Source organism: Capricornis sumatraensis, chromosome 10, assembly GCF_032405125.1.
Source record: "Capricornis sumatraensis isolate serow.1 chromosome 10, serow.2, whole genome shotgun sequence".
Classification (NCBI taxonomy): domain Eukaryota; kingdom Metazoa; phylum Chordata; class Mammalia; order Artiodactyla; family Bovidae; genus Capricornis; species Capricornis sumatraensis.
In genome coordinates this window covers 58564172-58587713 of record NC_091078.1, presented here as the reverse complement: position 1 = coordinate 58587713, position 23542 = coordinate 58564172, and the positions used below count along the sequence as shown (strand labels likewise).

Here is a 23542-nt window from a genome sequence, read left to right as displayed (position 1 = left end):
GGTGTATTCCTAGGTATTCTTTTTCTATGTGATGATAAATGTGATTGCTTCCTTAATTCCTCTTTCTGGTCTTTTGTTGTTATTGTATAGAAATGCAAGAGATTTTTGTGTATTAATTTTGTATCCTGCAACTTAACTGAATTCACTGATGAGCTCTAGTAGTTTTCTGGTAGCCTCTTTTGGATTTTCAATGTATAATATCATGTCATCTGGCTTATTTTAAATGATGATGAGTTGCATTTAAGCAATGCAGTGAGTTTAAATATTCCTGTGAAACTAATTGTGGAGGGGAGGGAAGGTGTAGATCTCCTGACATTTAATTGAATATTTAACTACACAGGAAAACAAAACCTAAACAAGAGACACACTGTCATGATTGAGGAAACAGGATGAGACTGCCAGTGTTCATTTGCTGTGTTGCTTTACATAACATGCTTAACTCCTGGAGACTTAATGCTTTGTTGATAAAACAAGCAGGTTATACTTGAATTCAGGACTGATTTTTAAGTTTCACTTTAGCTCTAAAATTCCATCATCTATCCTGGGATATTCTTTCTCAACTTCAAAGTTTGATACTGTCAGTTCTAGGACAGGGTTCCCATAGTTAAAGGGGAGGCATGAAGAACAGATCAAGTTTTTCTGACCAGGGGCATCCTCCGCCATTCTCAATAACAACAGCAGTTCAGCAGAATCTCCTGTGTCGGGTGATACTGTGAGCACATCAGCAACACTACAGCCTTTCATGGCAGATTAGAGCAGAGTGAAGGGGCTCAGGGGTGGGGACTGGCCTGTGTGATTCACGAAGCAGCAGCCCGGGAGGGAGGCCCGCCATACTATGGCTCTGCGACACGCAAGACTTTGGAAACCACTTCCATGGCAGAAACATGCCTCCAGGAGAAAGCAAACACTCTGAGTGGTTGCACCTAAGGCCAGTTAGTCCTGCTAGGGTGGCTGTGTATGTTCAGAACTTCTACCTCTATTTAAAAGTTTCCCCTTTGTGTTTATTCTGTCAAAGCAGAAAAGTGTGGTTTTCGCAAAACTCACTCATCTGCCCACTGGCCCGTTTTCTACTTCATACAGAAATGCTTTGTTTCTATAATCAGAAAGAAACCAGAAAGCCTGCGGGGAAACAGAAATACACAGAACCACCATCCCAAATAAAAGGCATCAGAGTTTCTGAGTCTAAAGAAAAAACAAAACAAAACCATCCTGTCAGCCGAGAGTCTTCTCTGGCACAGCAGGTCAACACACAAGTGAGTGTACAAATGGAGAGAGACATCAAAGTTCTAAATAATTAAGCATCAGCTACAAAACAAACACAAGCATTTCTATTCTGCCTGTAGAAAATCATCTAATAGCAAAACAAGGGGAAGTCTCTTGCTTTAGGAAAAGCTAAACCATAAAAACCATTTGAATTTACTAAATAGATATGAATGTTTAAAGAGAACTTTATTTAATTGATGAACCAGATACACCAGCCTAGAATAAGGCACGGACAGACCTCACCCTGAGTTCTCACGAGTCTTTACCATGCTCCCCGGGGCTGTCCACGGGGCTTCCCATCTGCTAGTTCATTTAACCTCCCCACATTCCAGGCAATGGGACCCCATTCCAGTACTCTTGCCTGAAAAATCCCATGGACGGAAGAGCCTGGTAGGCTGCAGTCCATGGGGTCGCTAAGAGTCGGACACGACTGAGCGACTTCACTTTCACTCTTCACTGTCATGCATTGGAGAAGGAAATGGCAACCCACTCCAGTGTTCTTGCCTGGAGAATCCCAGGGACGGGGGAGCCTGATGGGCTGCCATCTATGGGGTCGCACAGAGTCAGACACGACTGAAGCGACTTAGCAGCAGCAGCAGCATTCCAGGCAGATATGGGCTTCCCTTGTGGTTCAGCTGGTAAAGAATCCACCTGCCAACTCAGAAGACTTGGGTTCGATCCCTGGGTCAGGAAGAGGAAGAAGAAGAGAAAGCCCAGGACCTGCAGAGACGGGACTCAGAGATGTAGCGCAGGGAGGCAGACAGCCCACAGCCACAGGAGGGCATCTGGCAGGAGCGCCCAGGTAGGCTCCAGCTCTGGGGAGGAGGGCAGTGGGGCAGGGGAACATGCAGGTAGGCTCTGGGAGGCAACACAAAGCCGAGTCCCTCCAACTAGGCCACCTTGGGGAGTGAGGAAGCCCAGGCTCTGGGCATGTGCATACCTGACATGGAATGGGGCAAAATCACAGCCCAGGCTGTGCAGGGAATGGACCCTGGTGGGTGTGAGGTGCTTAGCCAGGAAGATGGAAAAGGTAAGCTGAGCAGGGCAAGGGGGGAGCTGACCATGGATAACTGTCACAGATACGGGGGCTGACCACACACACAGGAACTTTGGGGGCAACCTGGCAGAGGCCAGCGATACATCATTCTAGTATTAACTCCAGAGGTGGCTGGAATCACAGATCCCGCCAACCTCCTAAGATCACCACACCTGGAAACCCAGGATCCGGCTAGATATATAGGAACCAGGTACTCTGAGTAGCCTCAGGCCTAGGGGATGAGAATTAGTCAGAGAAGGAGGCTTGGGTCCTAGGTCCACACACATGCATAGCTGATGCACAATAGGAGCCCATGAGTCAGGCCAGCAGGGGGTGAGCTGCAGAGGACTAGGACTTCCTCTGGGGCCCAGCTCCTCCAGGAATTTAAGGCATCAGTCAGATATCCAGCAAAGGAATCTCAAGGCTGGAGCAGAAAACTCCAATCTCAAAGAAGGCACTCATTAAGAGTTATTCTGAGAGAGAGAGTGGTTCACAAATTTCCTTCACAATGATATCAGCTTAGAAACTGGTCCAGAGATGGGCCTACTTTCTTTTTTCCCTCTATCTTCACTGACATTTATTTTTTGGAAGTATAGTTGATTTACAATGTTGTGTTAATTTCTGCTGAACAGTAAAGTGATTTGAATACACACACACACACACACAGAGGCATATACATATATACTCTTTTTTAATATTCGTTTCCACTATAGTTTATCACAGGATATTGAATATGGTTCCCTGTGCTATACAGGAGGACCTTGCTGTTTATCCAGTCTATATATAATAGTTTGCATCTGCTAACCCCAACCTCCCAGTCCCTTGACAACCACAAATCTGCTCTCTCTATCCACGAGTGTTTCTGTTCTGTGGATAAGCTCATTTGTGTCATATTTTAGATTCCACATGTAAGCAGTATCATATGATACCTGTGTTTTCCCGCGTCTTACTTCACTTAATATGATGATCTCTACGTCCATCCATATTGCTGCAAATGGCATTATTTCATTCTTTTTTACGGCTGAGTAGTATTCCATTGTAGACTCGTATCACATCTCCTTTATCTATTCGTATGCTGATGCTGATGGACATTTAGGTGGCTTCCGTGTCTTGGCTATTGTGAATAGTGCTGCCATGAATATAGGGGGGTGCATGTATCTCTTTGAATTACAGTTTCGTCTGGGTATATGCCCAGGAGTGGGGTTGCTGGATCATACGGTAATTCTACTTTTAGTTTTCTGAGGAACCTCCATACTGTTTTCCATAGTAGCTGCACCAACCTAACATTTCTACCAACAGCACAGGAGGATTTGTATATAGTATATTTTCTTCAGGAGCTGAGTAAGGAGATGAAGGCAAGGGACAAGGCCCCCAAGGCAGGGGCCTGTTTTCAGGAGCTGTAGAAGGTCAGGGGGACAAGGATGCTGTCATTCCAAGAGCTCAGGGCGAAGGTGAAACTCTGATTCCCATACAGCCCATTTGTGTTCACCAACTCTGCATTTCAGGCCATTTCTGACTGTTTGTGGCTATGCCTGAATTACTGCGGCTGAAGGAAGCTGCCTTCACAATAGCTGTGGAAACATTCCTTCTTACTCTCTTCCAAGTCCTGAATTCTGTGCACACCAAATGCCAGACAAATGCTTTCTGGAGCCAGAGATCTGAGGAATGAAAGTCCAGCCAAGAATTCGCACCACAAAAGCTTTATCAGAGCCCAGCAGCGTTGAGCCTCTAACATTGGGAGTGGAAAAGTAAATAATAGCAGGAACTTTGAGCTACAAAAGCAGTCTAGAATATTGTTATTAAAGAACACGGGATTATAGGGAGGAAGTACCCAGAACTGACAGATTAGTAACTGTACATCTTGAAGGGTGACAAATTAAAAAGAGCATCAGTATGATTCTTTTTCTATGTTATAAGCACATCTGCAGCATCTAGCGAATTTAAGATCCTTTAACTCTCTTGGCCATTCTTAAAAGCAGGCCCCCACAGGCAAATATGTGATAACTTATGGTTTTATGGTACCAGAGACATTATATGAATCATGAATATGAGGCCATCCTAAGGCCACTTCATTATTTCAAAAGTCTTGACATAGACTTACTTCATCAACCATTAATTCCAAAGAAATATCAAAGGATTTATTCTCTCCTGAGATGTGCAAACTCTCCGTGGTGAATATGGCATGATCATAATGTGCTGTCCTTTCAAACTGTACAATAAAGCCAATACCAGGCAATCATTCTGAGATCACCTTCACATGGCAGATATGACAGTTCTCCACAGCAAAGGCCAGTGCACAGTGAGGTAGTGAAGACTTCCACTGGACCTTTCAGATACCTATAAGCCTCATAAAGAAAAGGACTAGCCTTAAACAAAATCGGGGAAGAAAGCTTACTTTCTACTCCTGTAAATTCCAAATTGCTTAACACAGCATTCCAAACTGGTGTTGGCCAATAAAAATATAATGTGAGCTCTCTCTCTCTCTCTCTCTCTCTATATATATATATATATATATATATATACTATATATATATATATGGTCTTCTAGTAGTCATAGTTTGAAAAGTAGAAAAGAAACAGGTGAACTTAATTTTATTATACATCTGACTTGGGCTCCAAAATCACTGCAGATGGTGACTGCAGCCATGAAATTAAAAGGCACTTGCTCCTTGGAAGGAAAGCTATGATAAAACTAGACAACATATTCAGAGAAGGCAATGGCACCCCACTCCAGTACTCTTGCCTGGAAAATCCCATGGATGGAGGAGCCTGGTAGGCTGCAGCCCATGAGGTTGCTAAGAGTCAGACATGACTGAGCAACTTCACTTTCACTTTTCACTTTCATGCATTGGAGAAGGAAATGGCAACCCATTCCAGTGTTCTTGCCTGGAGAATCCCATGGACAGAGGAGCCTGGTGGGCTGCCATCTATGGGGTTGCATAGAATCGGACATGACTGAAATGACTTAGCAGCAGCAGACAACATATTAAAGAGGAGAGACAAAAACTTTAAAGTTTGGGGAAAAAAATAAAAGGCAGTAACATCACTTTGCTAACAAAGATCCATATAATCAAAGCTATGGTTTTTCCAGTAGTCATGTACTGATGTGACAGCTGGACCATAAAGTAGGCTGAGTGCTGAAGAACCGATGCTTTCGAACTGTGGTGCTAGAGAAAACTCTTGAGAGTCCCTGGGACAGCCAGGAGATCAAACCAGACAATCCTAAAGGAAATCAATCCTGAATATTCATTGGAAGGACTGATGCTGAAGCTCCAATACTTTGGCCACCTGATTCAAAGAGCTGACTCTTTGGAAGAGACCCTGATGCTAGGAAAGAGCAAAAGCAAAAGGAGAAGAGAGTGGCAGAGAACGACATAGTTGGATAACATCACTGATTCAATGGACCTGAATTTGAGCAAACTGCAGTAGACAGGGAAGCCTGGCATACCGCAGTCCGTGGGGTTGCAGAGTCGGACGTGACTTAATGACTGAATGACAACAAAACATTTTACTTAAAATGTAATTTTAGATTCATTTCAATGTGTTTTCAATATAAAATTATTAATGAGACAGTTTACATTCTTTTTCAAACTAGAGCTTTGAAATCCAGAGTGTATTTCACATCTAGACTACACTTAACATTTGGATAAGCCAAAACATTAAGTGGCTAGTAACTAGTGTAATGCCCCAGCTACACTTCCCCATATCCTGACTTAAACCCTACTAGATTCCCATCCCTGGGAATGTTACCCCAGGTTCTAGGAAGTACAGGTACCAGATTTTCTAAGGCAGCCCTAATTTCACCCATTCTGTCCCCGTAGTGCCTGGGTCACCTTCTTTTCAGTACCAAGGCAGTGTGCTGTCCTAGTTCTGGGGAGGCACTATCTAGGTTTGATTCTACCTTTCACTGTGTACAACCTGGGCCAGTTTTTAATTTCTTTTTAGACACTCATTTTGGAAATGGGTAGACATAGTGCTTCTCCTAGAGTTTGCTGGGAATGAGAAGAGGTCATATTCCTGGAACACCACATGCTATTCCACATGATTAGCTGTGGTGCAGAAAGAACTGTTGGCAAAGCAGTCACTTCGCCCACTGCCCCCCACCACAGCTCCTGATTGGGTTGAGGAAATATGTCCTTTTTTCCATCCTGATGGCATCCCTGGCAAAGGGAATAGGCTCAGATGGCAAAGAATCTGCTGCAATGTGGGAGACCTGGGTCAGGAAGATCCCCTGGAGGAGGGCCTGGCAACCCACTCCAGTATTCTTGCCTGGAGAACCCCATGGACAGAGGAGCCTGGCGGGCTACAGTCCGTGGGGTCGCAGAGAGTCAGACATGACAGAGTGAATAACACACAGGATTCTCCCTGCTGCCCAGACCTTTGTCTCAATCCACTTTAAAAATCCTGTCTGTCTTCCAGGATCAAATCAAATGCACCTCTCCTTCAGGAAGCCCTTCCTTTCTCCTACCCCCACCTCCAAGATGAAAGTATTCCCATGGGTCTGTTTTTCTCACTCTGCATAGCATCCTAATTATTCATATCAGACTTAGTTCACCTTCTGGACTTTTCCTCAGGGGTTAAGGCACTTACTAATTTTGTGAACTTTTCTCTCCCTCCCCTCCCCTTTCATCCCTCTCACATTTCCCCAGGAGGCTTCTGACATTCAGTATATGATTTTGAAGCAAATGAATGGATATCCAATAGCTTTGATTTAATATATGTGACCTTTTCATTATTAAAAGCATCAGTGCTAAGTAAAAAGGCGATTTAAAATATCTGTGCAGTCCCTTATAGCTTTGAGATTGATACTCTACTCACGTCCCACTCCTGAGGTCCCCACACCTGCCCTCCACAAGCCTCCAGGACCGCTCCCGGTGTCTCTGAGTTGCTGGGCCTTCCCCTTCAAAAGGTGACTCAAACAGAGCTGTGTCTGACCTTCCACTCCACAGAGTGCTTTCGGCTCTGTCATTTCGGAGCCCCGCCAGGTGACTGGCCAGTCAACCTGATCCGGCAGTGCAGAGGAAGGAATTCTGCCTTGCAGCAGCCCCTCTCTGAGAGAGCAGATGCATCACCTGGACAGGTGACTGCCACAGCATTCCTGCAGCATCTCAGGGGCTACACGGGGCAGTGAGGAAGTGCAGGACAGATGCACTCTGTGAATGCAGAGTTATTTCATAAACCACGGGGCCTGTGTATTCCAACTGAGCGAAGATGAGGCAGTCTGACCTCCAGCTTCAAAGAAGGACATGACCAGGAGTGTTTGTTAATTCATTCCATAAATTTAAATGTCCAGACTAGGGACCCTGAGAGCAAAGGGGGTTTACTTTTTGAAAATGAAACTTCTTGAAAAATTAAATTCGTGTGATAAAATTTTAATTTGTTTAAAATGAATTTTGAATGAAGAAAGATCACTAACTCATTTCATTAAAAGCTCTGTGTTCTTTCTATTTAATAAAATCATAATTGAACCTTAAAGGGGTTTCTGTATAACAGACTAGAAACACAAAGCTTTTCTAATTGGGGGAGATGCTCTGCTTTCCTGCAGTGAGCCTTCCACACGCCCTGGCAGCTTTTAGTTGCTTTCTCACAACACTTAGATCTGACTCTTGGGGGATGGATGATTGCCCTCACACCCTGTCACTGAGGTGCAGAGAGGGTGCAGGCTGTGTCAGCAAGTGAGTGACAGAAACAGGTCTCCAAGTGCATCAATCTTCTTCTTAACACAGGCCAAAGGAGGAGGAGTTTACATACCTTAGCTACTGGGCTGCAGGCACTGAGCCTCTCAGAGAAAGACTGGACGGGAAGTGCCCTGCCACTCACGCTCCATCCTCCCCTCCCTTCCTTCCCCCGGCCTGGCCTTGCCTGAGTCCGGCAGTCCTTGGCAGGCAGAAGCACACTCTCAGTTCAGCAAACCCTGACAATTAACGGCCAGTCGCATTACGGGAAACCATTTCATCAAATCTAACCCCTGCTTCCCCACAGACCAAGTCCATTAGAGCAGCAGCAAATCCTTGGAAGTTATCCAGATGCTAACTAGCTTCTGGCCAGCACATTTTAGATGAGAAATTTTAAACGCTGTGGCTATCTCATAAACATCTCAGTCTGAACACCAGAGTGCCATGCAATTAACACTCATTTTTAAAGCCACTTTGTAAACGTGCCTGACAATATAAAATCACAGAATATAAATTATGCTCCTACTGTAAGGCAGGAGATTCCACAGGCGTCTTATACTAATGAGATGGCAGAAGACCAGGGGCTGGGGGTCCAGGCCAGGATCTACCCACTAACAGCGTGTTCACCTCACAGGCCTCCTTCTACAGCTGTAAAGTCTCAAGGGTCGGGGCATAAAGTCAAGGTCCCTCCCAGAAACTGTATTAGTCAAAGTCATACTAGGCTATGCTGCTGTAACGAATAAACCCCAAGGCCTCAGTGACTTATCTCACCAAAAGTTTCTTTCCAGCACAAAGTTCCCTGCTGGTCATCAGGAACTCCCCTCCATCCAGTGTTTTGGAGGTCAGGTTCCCTCCAGCTAACAATGAGGTAAACAGTGGTAGGAGGACCTTTAAGGTCCACGTCTGTGTGACCCCAGAGCATGCTCTGGGTACACGCTGCACACAGGGAGTGCCCTTTATGTCTGCACCTCCCCAGGCTCCTCTGTGGCCCTGACCAGCAAGGAAGTTGCTGTGGCCAGTGAGTTCCAGATGGCAGACTTAACACATGGTGGTCTTTCCGCCTTCCCAAGACTTATTTAAAATGACAGCAAGGAAATACAAATGTAATTGATTCATAAAAGTAAACAGAAAAGGAGGACACCAATCAGCCACCTACAGATTTCAGTGAAGTTCTGAAAGAGGAAGCAGCGAACACCATTTTCAATCATAATGATTATTGATTTTCAACAGTAATGTCAACCTCTGAATAAAACAAGAAAGGCTCAAATTGATGTTTGCAGAACAGCACCTGAATGGCCTCAACCTTGAATACATAAGAATAAAGGTACCGCGTGGACAGATGTGAGATGAAGAAAGCGGAAGGGGTGGTTGACAGAGGTAGGAACATCATATGAATACTCGTGCTGCCAGACCAAGGAAGGAGGGTGAACACGCATGGAACAAGACAGGGTTTCTGTGTACTATTTGTTTGAAAGATGACCAATAGAAAACCAAACCACAGATAACAAGCAAGAAACCAAAGGTAAAGTACTCTAAGTAAGTAAGCAAAGTCCCCACTATTCAGAGCAGAGAAATGAAAGACTACCTAAAATTGATACATCAAAAAATAGCAACATACCCACGTGTTTTAACTTTACAGAGTTAAATTTAAGGCTTTACAGGATTAAGGACAAAACTGATTAAACATGGAGCAGAGGACTGGCGCTTTTCATCTCAAAGTGTTCTTTCCCATTTTGGTTTTTACTATTTGCATGAAATCATCTGATGAAAGACAAGGAATAAAATGAATCAAGTATAGTGTGTGTTTTCGACACATTTACCTGATTCATCTAGACCCCAAGCACCTGGAGGAAGGAGCAGGGTCAACCTGTCTTTTGTTCCCTGCTGTGCTCTATCCATAGCTTTAATACTATGGTGTGTCCTGGAAAAGGAAATCAACACGGTATTGAAGTTGTACATAAGTGCCCCGTCCTCTGTCTGCTGCTGCACGTCCACAGTTCTCAGGCCTGCCCAGTCCTCTGTCTTCCCCCAAATTGTCCTACTATACATATAGTCTTTAATGGGTTTAACGTTCGATACACCACATCCCCAGTGCTTCAAGCATATGGTTTCAGTGATACGGGGCCCACAGAGTGACGTTATATAGGAAGACCCCTGACTGTGTATATACGCAGGAGCTGATACACCCAATGGTGGTGTGACTCTGCTCATTAGAGTGTGTGGTGGAGAGTGGGAGACAGGAGTCTCCTATCTGCACCGAAGAACAGTTTTGAAAAGGCTTGATCCAGTCTATATAATTCAGAGAATGTGGGAAACAGACTCCTGGCTCTATCCCGGTTAACTGTGTGATTCTGAGGAAGCTCTGTAACCTCTCTGTGCTTTGGTGCCTTCATGTACATGGGGACCCTCCTTACGGGAACTTCTATGAGGAATCAATAATAACAAAACAATGATGGATAATAATAAAGGAAACTGCAGTGCACCCAGACTGCTCCATTCCTTCTAGTTATCTTTCCATGAGCGTATTTCAGTGACCTAATGGTGTTGAACTCTTCAGCCCCTGCCCGCTCTGTCTCACCATCAGTTGTTCTGAGGGCATTTAATTCACACTTTCACCACCTATATATTCACCACACTTTATGTCAGCACTGAAGAACAGATCATTAGGAACACTGTGTGACCTCTACCCCTGAGACCTACCCTCACAAAAACCTAACCAGAGAAACTGGGTAAGTAAAGAACTGCTGTCCAGGAGAAAAGAAACACAATTCAATTTGAAACCTTAGAAGAAAAATATTCTATTCTGAATCTTATGCTCATTGCTGCAGAAATGAAAGATTTCAAAAACACCTTCTGTATCATAGCTTCCAAGGCTCTTCCACGTCTCCTAAACCCAGGCAATGCAGAGAGGCAAGGAAAGGCTTGCCCACTGCAGTGCTTCTGAGTCTGGATTTCCCACGTGTGGTTCAAACTCAGGATACTGCTTGGACTTTATTCTACCACTGCTCTCTCCCCGGCTCCCTCCCTTCCAGCTTCTCTGGAAACACAAAGGCACATTCCGGAATCAGAAGCTGACGTCTGTTGTTGCCTCCCCCTGTTTGATGTCACCCCAGAGAGCAGCCCAGCTCCCTCCCTCGCCCCCTTCAAGACCGCAGAGGTCTTCCCTGAGCAGCCCATGCAGGAGAGAGGCCCCTGCCCATCCCCGGCCAGTCTCTGCCCCCATTTCTCCGCTTCATTCTTTCTCGTGGCTCTCATCACCTAATACATACAAGTATATTTTTATTTATTTACATCTTCTCTCTCTGCCCTCCCTCTAGGGCAGCACTAGCCAATTGAAATATAATGTGAGACATGTTTAATTTTAATTTTTCTAGTACCCAAACTAAAAAAGAAGTAAACATAAGCAGGGAAAATTAATTTTAATGTTTCTTCTTTAACCTCATGTATCCAAAATTTGGTGTTTCAAAATGTAGTCAATATGAAAATTATTAATGAGATAGCTTACATTTTTTTGGTACTAAAATTTGGAGATCTGGTGTGTATGTTACAGTTATAGTGCATGTCAATTCAGACTCACCCCATTATAAGTGCACAAAGCCATATGTGGTTGATGGCTATAGTATGAGTAGTATAGCTCTGAAATATAAACTCCATGGGCTGAAGGCTTATTTGGGTCACTATTAATGTACCCAACAGCTAGAACAGTGCCTGGCACACGGGATTTTTTAAGTATAGTTGATTTATAATGTTGCATTAATTTCTGCTGCATAGCAAAGTGACTCAGTTACACACACACACACACACACACACACACACACACATACACATCTTCCTTTTTAAGTATTCTTTTCCATTATGGTTTATCATAGTATATTGAATATAATTCTCTGTGCTATATAGTAGGACCTTGTTTATCCATTCCACATACAAGAGTTTATACCTGCTAACCCCAACCTCCCATCCCACCCAACTCCCCTCCCCTTCGGGCAACCACAAGTCTGTTCTTGTGAAAGTTTGAGAGTCTGTTTCTGTTTTGTAGACAGGCTCATTTGTCTCATATTTTCGATTCCACATACAAGTGATGTCATATGGTATTTGTCTTTCTGACTTCCTTCAATTAGTATGATAATTTCCAGTTGCATCCATGTGGCTGCAAATGGCATTCTTTCATTTTTTTAAATATTACAATATATATCTGTACCACATTGCATTTATCCACTCATCTGTCAATAGACATTCCACTTGTTTGCATATTTTGGCTATTTTGAATAATACTGCTAGGAACACAGAGGTGCTTGTATCATTTTGGATTGAGTTTTGTCTGGATATATTCCAGGAGTGGGATTGCTGGACGTATGGTAATTCTATTCTTAGTTTCCTGAGAACACTACTTTCCACGGTGGCTGGAACAACTTACATTCCCCAACAGTGCAAGAGAGTTCCCTTTCTTCCACATCCTCTCCAGCATTTGTTATCTGTCGACTTTCTAATGATGGTCATTCTGACCAGCGTGAGGTGATATACACTGTAGTTTTGATTTGCGTTTCTCTAATAATTAGCAACGTTGAGCATCTTTTCAAGTGCCTATTGGCCATTTATATTATTTCTTTGGAGAAATGTCTATTAATGCCTTCTGCTCATTTTTCAATTGAGTTGTTTTTTTTGTTGTTGAGTTGTATGAGCTATTTGTATATTTTGGAAATATACACCTGTCAATCACATCACTGGCAAATATTTTCTCCTATTCTGTAGGTTGTCTTCATTTTGTTTATGGTTTCCTTTGCTGTGGAAAAGCTTGTAAGTTTGGTTAGGTCCCATTTGTTTATTTGTGTTTTTATTTCTATTGCCTTGGGAGACTGACCTAAGAAAACAGTGGTATGATTTATGTCAGAGAATGTTTTGCGTATGATCTCTTCTAGGAATCTTATGTACCATATCTTATATTTAAGTCTTTAAGTCACTTTGAGTTTATTTTGTGTATAGTGTGAGGGTATGTTCCAATTTCAGCTTACATGTGGCTACCCAACTTTCCCAACTCTACTTGCTGAAGAGACTGTCTTTTTCCCATTGTATATTCTTGCTTCCTTTGTCGAAGATTAATTAACCAGAGATCTGTGGGTTTATTTCTTGGCTCTCTATTCTCAGAATTCCATTGATTCATAGTCTGTTTCTGTGGCACATGGGTTTTAAATCAACTGACTATTTAACATATTTCTTGTCTTCCACCTAACAAGCACCTATTGAATATATACAATATGGGAAAGAAAATGTGGTAGAAATAAAGTTAATTACACGAGGGTGCTTACAAGAAATGGGGGTTACTCTTCTGCAGAAACAGAAGACTGAGAAACTCCAAGGGCAAAAGGAAACAACCCATGTCAATTTAAAGCAGAGTGGGAAAGGGCATGATTCGAACTGAAATGGGGCACCAGTCTGGAGAAGTAGAGAGAGGATCATAGAGAAAGTTACTGCAAAGACTGGGATGAAGAGTCATGAAAGCTGGATTGGAAAGGGGTCGGGAGAGATGCTGAGGAGGCAGAAATAACAAGGTCTGGCCCCAGGCTGCGTGAGAACCAAGTCAGGGAGGAATTATAAAGACAGGTTTTGGGCTCAATGGCCAAGGAATGAGATAGTACCGTGACAAACCTGTGAGATCCTGAGAGATAAGAGGTTTGTGGGGCTCTACCTGGTGGGCCAGTATTGAAGATTTCACCTTCTAATGCAGGGCATACGAGTGTGATCCCTGGTTGGGGAACTAAGATCCCACATGCCTTGCAGCCAAAAAAAAAGAAACCCAAAACATAAAACAGGAATAATATTGTAATAATTTCAATAAAAACTTTAAAGAAAAATGGTCCACATCAAAAAAAAAAAAAAAAGAAACCTTAAAAAAATTCAAACATAAAAACAGGTTTATGGAGGACAGGAGCTCATGGGGCTTGCCATCAGGTTCTAACACACAAACTCCAGCGCATGACTGCATTTCCATCACTCTGACTTCTTCCAAATTTAGGCAGCACAGTACTTCCAAGAACATCCCATGAGAAAATATCAACTGCAGAGGAGTCAGAGGACCCCCTCTCTGGGTCTCAGTTTTCCCTTCTATAAAATGAGGGGGCAAGGGTGAGCCAGGTATTCCCATCCCAGCCTGGAGATCACTCTCCTTGAACCAGTCTTCAGAGCTTTCTTTCTGTGCCATGGTAGCCGAGAGCTCTAACAGAAGAGTGTACAGCTATGAGTCTAATTCTCCCATTTATATAGCACTTTGGTTATTTTTCAAGAGTACCTGGACAAGAAAATAAAAGCCAGGAGCAAGCTCAAAGCAGCTACTGTCATCACAAACTCCATCCATTCTACAGCTAACGTACTGCTAACGTACAGTTAAGGTACAGCTAACGTACCAGGTGAACAGCCAGACAACAATGTTGACTGCCAGTGTGAACAGTCACATTTCCAAGCTGACATTGTGATGCCCAGCAGTGAGGCTAGTCAGCCTGACTACAGAGGGAAGGACATTCTTTTTACATGTTGTTTACATGATATAAACACTTTGAACACAGGGCTGACAGCAAGGAACCTCAGGAAGCCTGTTTCACTTGTCCACACGTGGTTCAATGTACCCAGGTGCAAAATAGCATCTCACCTGAGACGCTCTTCCTCTTTTTTTCGGAGATTGAAGTCTCGCTGGACCACCTGGAGAACATGCTCTGTTTCATCGTCGGTCAGACCAGACAGGTCCAGCTTCCTCCCCATGATTTAACACCAAACACAGACGACGAGACAAGACCTGAGAAATCAAACGAGAGACCACAAATTGAGGGCAAGAAAAAAGTTCTCCATGGATAAAATCAACCAATGTTGTTATTAAACAGAATTCAACAGTGTTTATATAAGGTGGTTTCCTGCTCTGCTCCCATACTCAGCAAATATTTAGAGACAACTTCAGCAAGGCTGCAGAGAAAAAGAGACGGTAACTGATCATCAACACTGTTATTTATCCCAGTTCTTAAATTAGGAAAAAAAGCCGATAAATTATTCTTTTCAATAAAATGAGGTGTACCTGAGATCTGCTGTAAATTTCTGCAAAACGCCAAAACACAATATCCAAAACTTCTCAAGTTCTGTGATTTGAAGTCTCAAATTGTAAATGTTACACATAGTTGCAAGATAAAAAAATCATACTTTAAAAAATATCCTCTATATCTCCTGAAGCTTTTATCACATGACTAAAATACAAACTAGAAATTGACAAACTCTCTTCTGCAAAAAAAAAAGTAAAATAATACTTTTAGACATTTTCTTAGCACCAGAAAATATATTTCAAAGAAACACCTCCCCAGAGGTGCATACCTAAAAGTTATGGGAAACCACATTTAAAAAAATAATAATTTTTAGTAAATGGTTGCACCCAATGGTAAAATTAAATAAATAATTCCAGAAAAGTGCCCAGAATTGAATGGTGTCACAAACATAAATTCAAACATTCTCCACAAAAATATCTGTGGAACCAATGCAGCAAGATTTCAAAAGCATTATTCCATACCATAACCAAGTGAGTTTTATCTAAGCAATGTAAGGTGGTTCAGCATTCAAAAATCAATCAGAGTAACCCACTACATTAGTAGAATAAAAGGGAAAAATTATCCGATCATTTCAAGAGATACAGAAGAAGCATTTGACAAACTTCAGTGCCCATTCATGATAGAAACCCTCTGAAAACTAAGACTAGAGAATATTCCCTCCATCATATAAAAGGCATTAAAAAAAATAAAAACAACAAAAACCTAGAATTAGCATCAAATTCAGTGATGAAAGACTGGCTGTTTCCCCCTAAGATCAGGAAAAAGGCAAGAATGCCCACTCATACCACCTCTACTCAGCACTGAATGTCTTTATTATAAAGCTACATTAATCAAAACTGAGTGGTATTGGCATACACGTAGGTGTAACAGTTGTCTAGTAACAGAGCATCACAGATGAGGTGGCTTAGGTAACAGAAATGTATTTTCTCCCAGTTTTAAAGGCTAGAAGTCTGAGATCAGGATGTTGGCAGAGTTGACTTCTCCTGAAGTCCATCTCCGTGATTTACAGATGGTCATCTTCTGCCTCTTTCTTCCCATGGAGTTCCCTCTGTGCACACCTATGTCTTAATTTTTCCTTCTTATAAGGATTACCAGTTGCATTGGATTAGGGTCCACTCTTATACCATCATTTTAACTTAACTGCCACTTTAGATATTCTATCTCCAAATACAGTAAAAATCTGAGATGTTCAGGTTAGGACTCACTCCAACATATGAATTTGTCTCAGCTTGCAACTCTTCACCCTTTGCACCCCCTCCCCCACATACCACGTCCTTCTCACGTGTACATTACAATCACTTCATCCCAACAGCCACAAAAGTCTTAACCTATTCCAGCATCAACTCAAAGTCCAAAATCTCATCTCATTATCATCTCCATTAGGTATAGGTGATTCATCCTGAGGCAAAAATCCTTCCCCCTTGTGAACCTGTGGAAGCACACAAGTTATCTGCTATCAGAGCAGAGTAGTGGGGCAGGCATTGGAGAAACAGTCCATTCTAGCGGGGAGAGGCTGGGAAGGAGAAAGAAGGCTTAGATCTCAAGCAAGTCTGAAAGCAGGGCAAATTCCATTAGGTTTTTTTTTTTTATTAAGTTATATTTGACATACTATACTATATTAGTTTCAGCTGTACCACACAGTGATTCGATATTTTTATACATTATGAAATAATCACCACAAGAAGTCCGGTTACCATCCAAAGTTGTTACAGTATTATTGACTATATTCCCCATGTGTCCTTTTTTCATGCCTAATCTATTATTTGTTTATTTTTAATATCTTTATCCCTATGTGTACTTTACATTCCCGTGACTTCTGTATTTTATAATTGGAGGTTAAGCCGATTCATCTGTTCCCTCCACCCCCTCTCCTTCAGCAACCACCAGTTTGTTCCCTGTATTTATGAGTCTCCTTCTGTTTCGTTCGTTTAAGGCTCAAGGATAGCTCTCTTTGGCTGCGTGCTCTATCCTCCGAGTGCAGCAGGGTGGGGGCTCACCCCCTCGGCCCTGGGTGTGGCCGCAGCAGCGTGGCCCACTCTCAGTAACTGAGGAGGGACAGCGCCCTCCCCAGGCCATGGTGACAGTGACGCCCCTGCAGACCTCTGTTTTGTCTTCAGGATCATTCTTCCCTTTTCCTGATGGATGATGCATGTTGGTAGCCAGATAGCTCTACTGGTCCATCCTGTAGCCTCTCAGAAGTCCAGCAGCCTTCCCTCAGTTATCCTGTCTCTATTTAGTTTAAGCTGGCAGTGCTTCTGTCGATGTAAATTCTCCAAAACTTTGTTAGCTTCCCATGCAGTTCTCAGGGGGCCAAGCCATCAGACAGGAGGACCCTCTACAGATCTGTCCTGGGTAACAGAGTCTCTGTTTCCGGTTTCTGCTGCCATCATAACTAGATCTGTGAGCCACAGTCTAATCTCATAAGTAAGTGGTTGTCCAGTCACACCCTGCTTGCTCTCTATAGACAGACTCTCTCATTTTTGCAGTATGGGTATACTGAGAGTTTTCCAAATCTGCAAGTTCTGGTTCCTTTTGTGGAACAATTCTGTCTTCAATTTACCTCTCTCCTCTCACGTCTCATTATAGCAGCAAGCATAAACCAGTCTTTAATACTTATTTTAGAATTCTCAGGTAACTATCCAAGTCCATAGTCACTGACACGTTCTACTTTACATAAAACACTGGAACACTATTAGACCAAATTCTCTGCCACTTTATAATCAAGAATGCCTTTCCTTCAGTTTCCAATGATATGTTTCTCATTACTTTCTGAAAGCTCAGCAGACACCGCTAACATTCATATTTCTATCAACTTTTTGTTCGTGATGATACACGCGTTCTCCAGTATAAGAGAAGCTTTCTCTCCGTCTCTCCTCTTTCCTTCCTAAGTCCTCGCTATAATCACCTTTAACATTCGTATTTCTACTAACAGCAGATCAACTGTGAGCTGCTGGGTCAGAGGTTAAAGCGTCTGCCTGCAATGTGGGAGACCCGGGTTTGATCCCTGGGTCGGGAAGATCCCCTGGAGAAGGAAATGGCAAACCATTCCAGTACTCTTGCCTGGAGAACCCCATGGAAGGAAGAGCCTGGTAGGCTACAGTCCACGGGGTCACAAAGAGTCGGACACGGCTGAGCTACTTCACTTTCTTTCTTTCTTTCTTTCTACTAACAGGCTCCTACGGGAAACCTAGACTTCTTCTAACATGCAGCTCAAAACTCTTCCATGCTCTACCCTTATCCAGTTCAGAAGTCACTTCCACATTTTTATACAGAAGAAGAAACAGACATGGCAGATACATATATACAAAGATGCTAATTTCATTGGTGGTTATAGAATTGCAGTTAAAACCATATTTCATACACACCAAAACTGTCTTTATCTAGTGTTGCCAGGAGGTGGGACAATTTTGATACAGTGAGTACAAACTGGTACAGTCTCTTTGTAACACAATTAGGCCTCATTTTCAAAATTGAAGATGCATGTACCTCAGCATTTCTGTAGGTATACTTCTCAGACATCATCTTGCAAGTATGCACCAACAGACAGGAATTGGGTTGAATCATATGAAATAAAAGGGAACCTATAAAAACTCCTATTTCACATAGCTCATCCTAACAGAAGAACATTAGTAACAGTAACATTCAAAAGAGCAAAAAATATACATATGTAAAACCTGTAAACCATCTCAAACAATCATAAACAGGAAGAAGGATAAACAAATAGTGTAGATGCTTGTTTCATACCAATGAAATACAGCACTGCAGTGGAAAAGAACATCCGAAAGGTATATGGGGGCAGGGGGAGAAGGGGACGACCGAGGATGAGGTGGCTGGAGGGCATCACCGACTCGATGGACGCGAGTCTGAGTGAACTCCGGGAGTTGGTGATGGACAGGGAGGCCTGGCGTGCTGCGATTCATGGGGTCGCAAAGAGTCGGACACGACTGAGCAACTGAACTGAACTGAAAGGTATATTCCACATCCATGAATCTCTAATAAAACGTGCTGCTGAGACCGACAAGCCACATGTATACGCATGTACAGCATGCAAACTGTATGACTCATCTTTACATAAAGTTCCAAAGCACAGAAAACCAAGAATACATGTATTTATTTTTCAGAATGAATGTGATAAAACAATACAGAACAAAATGGGCCCTCTGTGAAGGAGAGAGAAGATCTGGCCGGGGATAATCACATGTGGGTGGGAAGAGAGCCTGGAGCACCTGCTGGTCTGAGGACGTGAACCAGGAATAAAACCCCGCCGCTGGGCGGCTCAAGAAAGGGGAGGCTTCTTAGCTGCCGTCTTCTAGTCTTCCGGTGAGCAGGAAGAGACACATCAGGAAGCACAGGGAAGATGCAGACTGACTCCTCCCTTTAAAACACCTCCTTAAAGGTGGTAACGGCACTTTGGAGTCTCCCAGAAGGTGATAAGTCTGTCCCCTTCACTTCACCGGCTTTTGGGTTCTGAGAATTCAAAGTGAGATTCTAAGATGCCCAGTTTGGACAAGACAGAAGTGGCAGCTTTGATCATATCAAATCTAAGTGATCAGGACTCAAGAGGCATAAATGGTTTCTGTAGAGAAATAAACAAAGTAGCTGTAAATGGATAAGACAGAGAATAATGAGAAACCCTTTGGGGGAAATAGTAAAAGCGTCTTCCCTTTTTTACAGTAAACACAATTAGATTTCCTGCATCATAGGAGAAAGAACATCAGTAGGGCTGGAAAAGCCTCAGTGTCCATGAGTCAGAGGTCACATAGGTTTGACTCTTTCACTTACAGATGGGAGAGTGTAAGCCCAGAGGGAAATGATTTCTCAGACACAAAACTGGTTCAGATGCTCTAACTTTCAGACCTGGTCCTCCCACTCCTGGATTTCTCTGGTTTATACTCAAATATGAAGGTAGCAGAGAGAATACATTTTAAAATTTAGTAATGAGAAAATTAATAAACTTCTAAGATTTAATTACATCACCATTTCCCTAACATGTATTTCTCAGGTCACTGTTCCTGTTCTGAGTGTTCTGAGAAAGGAGAGCTCAGAGATGAAATAAACTAGAGAGGAGTGCCTCACACTGTATTGCCCTCTTGGGGAGGCACAGTGCATATAAGCTTATCAGAGCCTCTAAGAAGTCTGTCACTGAAAAGCCAGTCCGTGTTTAACTCTGTATTTATCAAATGCATGTGTCTGCAGATACCTCTTTCTTTAATAACAGCTGCCTCTTCACATCCAAAGAAATGAGTATTTGAGAATTATTGCTGTAAGTCCATCCCATAATGACAAACTACAGTAGCTTCAGTAATATAATTACTGAACTGATTTAGCTGGGGTTTCTAAAATGCAATTATCATAGGAAACTACAGAGTTATATGAGCTTTGGAAGAAGCTGAGGACTTAAAAAGGAAAGCAGATGGATACAATTTTACACATAGAAAACCAAAATAAAGGTAGAATTGTCTACACGGTTCCTGAACAGAACAACTAGAGGGAGGATCCAGATAATTCTATAGGAAACTAGGTAGCACAAACCTCAAATGGAAAACAAGACAAAGACATTCCAAGAATACGAAATACACACACAATGGGAAGTTCATCATGGAGGGTCAGTGTTTACACAAGGGACATTCTAGAAAGGAAGCTAGAACTGTGTGTGTGTGTGTGTGTGTGTGTGTGTGTGTGTGTGTGTGTGTGTGTGTGAGTGTGTGAGTGAGTGAGTGAGTGATGCACCTGATACACACAGAGAGGTAAAGAGATTAACTTGGAATATCCAAAGTCCTAAAAACCACACAGGGTAAATACTGCTGGGGCTTCCCTCCCGCTTTGACCGTCACTAGATCTTGACTAGAGCTGAAGAGAAATTTCTTACTTCCACAAAGGAATCAAAATGTTCGGGCTGTCCCATTTAAGACTCTTGCTATCAGGTGGTGAAACACAAAGAAAAGAAAAAAACTTGGCCTGGGAAGGAAAGAACGAAAAGCGCAAGTGGTCTGAGATGTACTTGCGTTGCAACTTGTTTGCAGTAAGTGGCGCTTGGGCTGTAGGACTCACTTTCATTCCTCCACCTTCGAGGGTGTTATCCCTCCCACGAATAGCCCCCTCTCTGGGACTCATTCTTTACCTGTACACAGGAAAGGCCCAGGGAAGACATGGTCACACCAACAGAGCGTAGTTGATTGGACCAGGGGCGTCACATCTCTCTCCTGGGAATGATATTAACAGGAGGAAGAAAAAGGAATAGACAGATAGCGAATGAATTACGGCAGATAACTTTCCAAATGTGATGAAAAGTGTTGTTAGTCTTCTAATTCAGGAAGCTCCACACACTCTTCATTGTTATTTAGTTGCTAAGTCATGTCAGACTCTTTTGCAACTCCGTAAACTATAGCCTGTCAGGTTCCTCTGTCTATGGGATTTCTCAGGCAAGAATGCTGGAGTAGGTGGCCATCTCCTTTTCCAGGGGCTCTTTCCGACCCAGGGGTCAAAGCTGTGTCTCCTGCACTAGCAGGTGGATTCTTTACCACTGAGCCAACTGGGAAACTCCAACAAATTCTATGTAGGAAAAATTCAAAGAATGCACATCTAGACATATCATAGTCAATCAAAAGTCAAATAAAATACAGAATCTAGATGGTAACAAGAGAAAAATGATTCATCACACACAAAGGATTTTCAGTAAGATCAACTGCTGACTTCTTATCAGGAATCACTGAGGTCAAAAGGCAGAGAGGTGATATATTCAAAGAACTGAAAGAAAAGGATTATTATCCAAGAATTCTGTATCCAGAAAAGTATCCTTCAAAAATTAAGGATAAATTAAGACATTCCAGATAAGCAAAAATGGAGAGATTTTACCACCAACTGACCTGCTTTACAAGAAATACTAAAGGAAGTCTATTCAGCAAAGACTGACAGAATTAAAAAAAAGAAATGGACAATTTAGCAATATTAGAGATTTCTATATCAACCTTCAATAATAGAGCAATTAGAAAAACATCAGCAAAGATATAGAAAAGTTAACCCATATTGTAATCTACGTAGCTCTTACAGACATCTATAGAACACTTTACATGACGGCAGAACATACATTCTTAAGTACACATGGAATATTCTCCAGATAGACCATACATTAGGCTGTAAAATAAATCTCAATACATTTAAAGGAATTGAATAATATAAAATAAATTCGCTAATTACAATGGAAGGAAATTAGAAATTAATAACAAAGAAATTTGGTATATTCACATGTATATGGAAATTAAACAATGTACAAAAATAAATAATCAAGGGGTCAGGAGAAATAAGAAAATACCTTGAGATAAATGAAAATGAAAACACATATACCAAAACTTATGGAATGCAGCTAAAGCAGTGCTTAAGGGTAAATTTCTAGATATAAACACCTATATTAAAAACCAACCATGACAAATCTATAACCTCATCTTCTACCTTAAAAGATTTTTAAAAAAGGAAAGCAAACTGAACCCAAGTAAGCAGAAGGAAGTAAATAATAAAGACCAGAGAGGAAACTGATGGAATAGAAAAACAATACAGAGAAAATAAAATCCAAAGTCAGCTCTTTGAAAAGATCAACAAAATTGACAAATCTTTGGCAAGACTGATCAAGAAAAAAAACATAAGATTCAAATTACTAAAACCAAGAATGAAAGAGGGCCGTCAATACTGACCTTACAAAAATAAGAAGGATTAGAAAGGAATACTGTGAACAGTTGTATGCCAGAAATTCAGATAACCTAGATGAAATGAAAAAAAAAATTCTCGACAGCTCACCAAAACTGACTCAAGAAGAAATAGAAATTATGTATAAATCTATAACTAGTAAAGACACTGAATTAATAATACAAGCATCCACAAAGAAAATCAAACATTAAAAAAAGAGAAATTAACACCAACCCTTCCCCAAAAGTAGAATAGGAGGAAATACTTCTTAATCCATCTTAAGAAGCCAGTATTATCCTGATACGAAAAGCAAACAAGGATATCACAATAAAATAAACCTATAAACCAATATCCCTTATGAATACAAATGAAAAAATCCTCAACAACATATTAGCAAACAAGATCCAGCACCTACAAAACAGGATTAGGTACACCGTAACAAAGAAGGGTTTATGGCACAAATGCAAGGTTGGTTGAACACGTGAAAATCAATCAATGTAATGTAGCATGTTAATAGAATATAAAGGGCAAAGATCCCATAATCTTCTTAATAAATACAGAAAAGTGTTTGATAATATCCAATACCGCTTCTGATACAGGAAGAGAAGGGAGCTTTCTTTTTTAAATTAAGTTTTATTGGAAAATAGATGAGTTACAATGTTGTGTTTCTGTTGTAGAGCAAGGTGAATCAGTTATACATATACCTATATCCATTCTTTTTTAGATTATTTTCCTATATAGGTCATTACAGAGTATTGAGTGGAGTTCCCTGTGACACATGGCATGTTGTTAGTTATCTATTTTAT

At 41.9% G+C, this 23542-nt stretch overlaps 1 protein-coding gene across 1 annotated transcript in view; it reads right to left on the bottom strand.

The window, feature by feature from the left end:
• The window catches only part of MYRIP (myosin VIIA and Rab interacting protein), a 217635-nt gene that overhangs the window by 173411 nt on the left and 20682 nt on the right, over positions 1-23542 (bottom strand). The window contains exon 2 of the mRNA XM_068982132.1: positions 14618-14761. Within this exon, the coding sequence (XP_068838233.1) occupies positions 14618-14727 (110 nt within the window). The 5' untranslated portion in view covers positions 14728-14761. The remainder of the gene's footprint in view (positions 1-14617; positions 14762-23542) is intronic.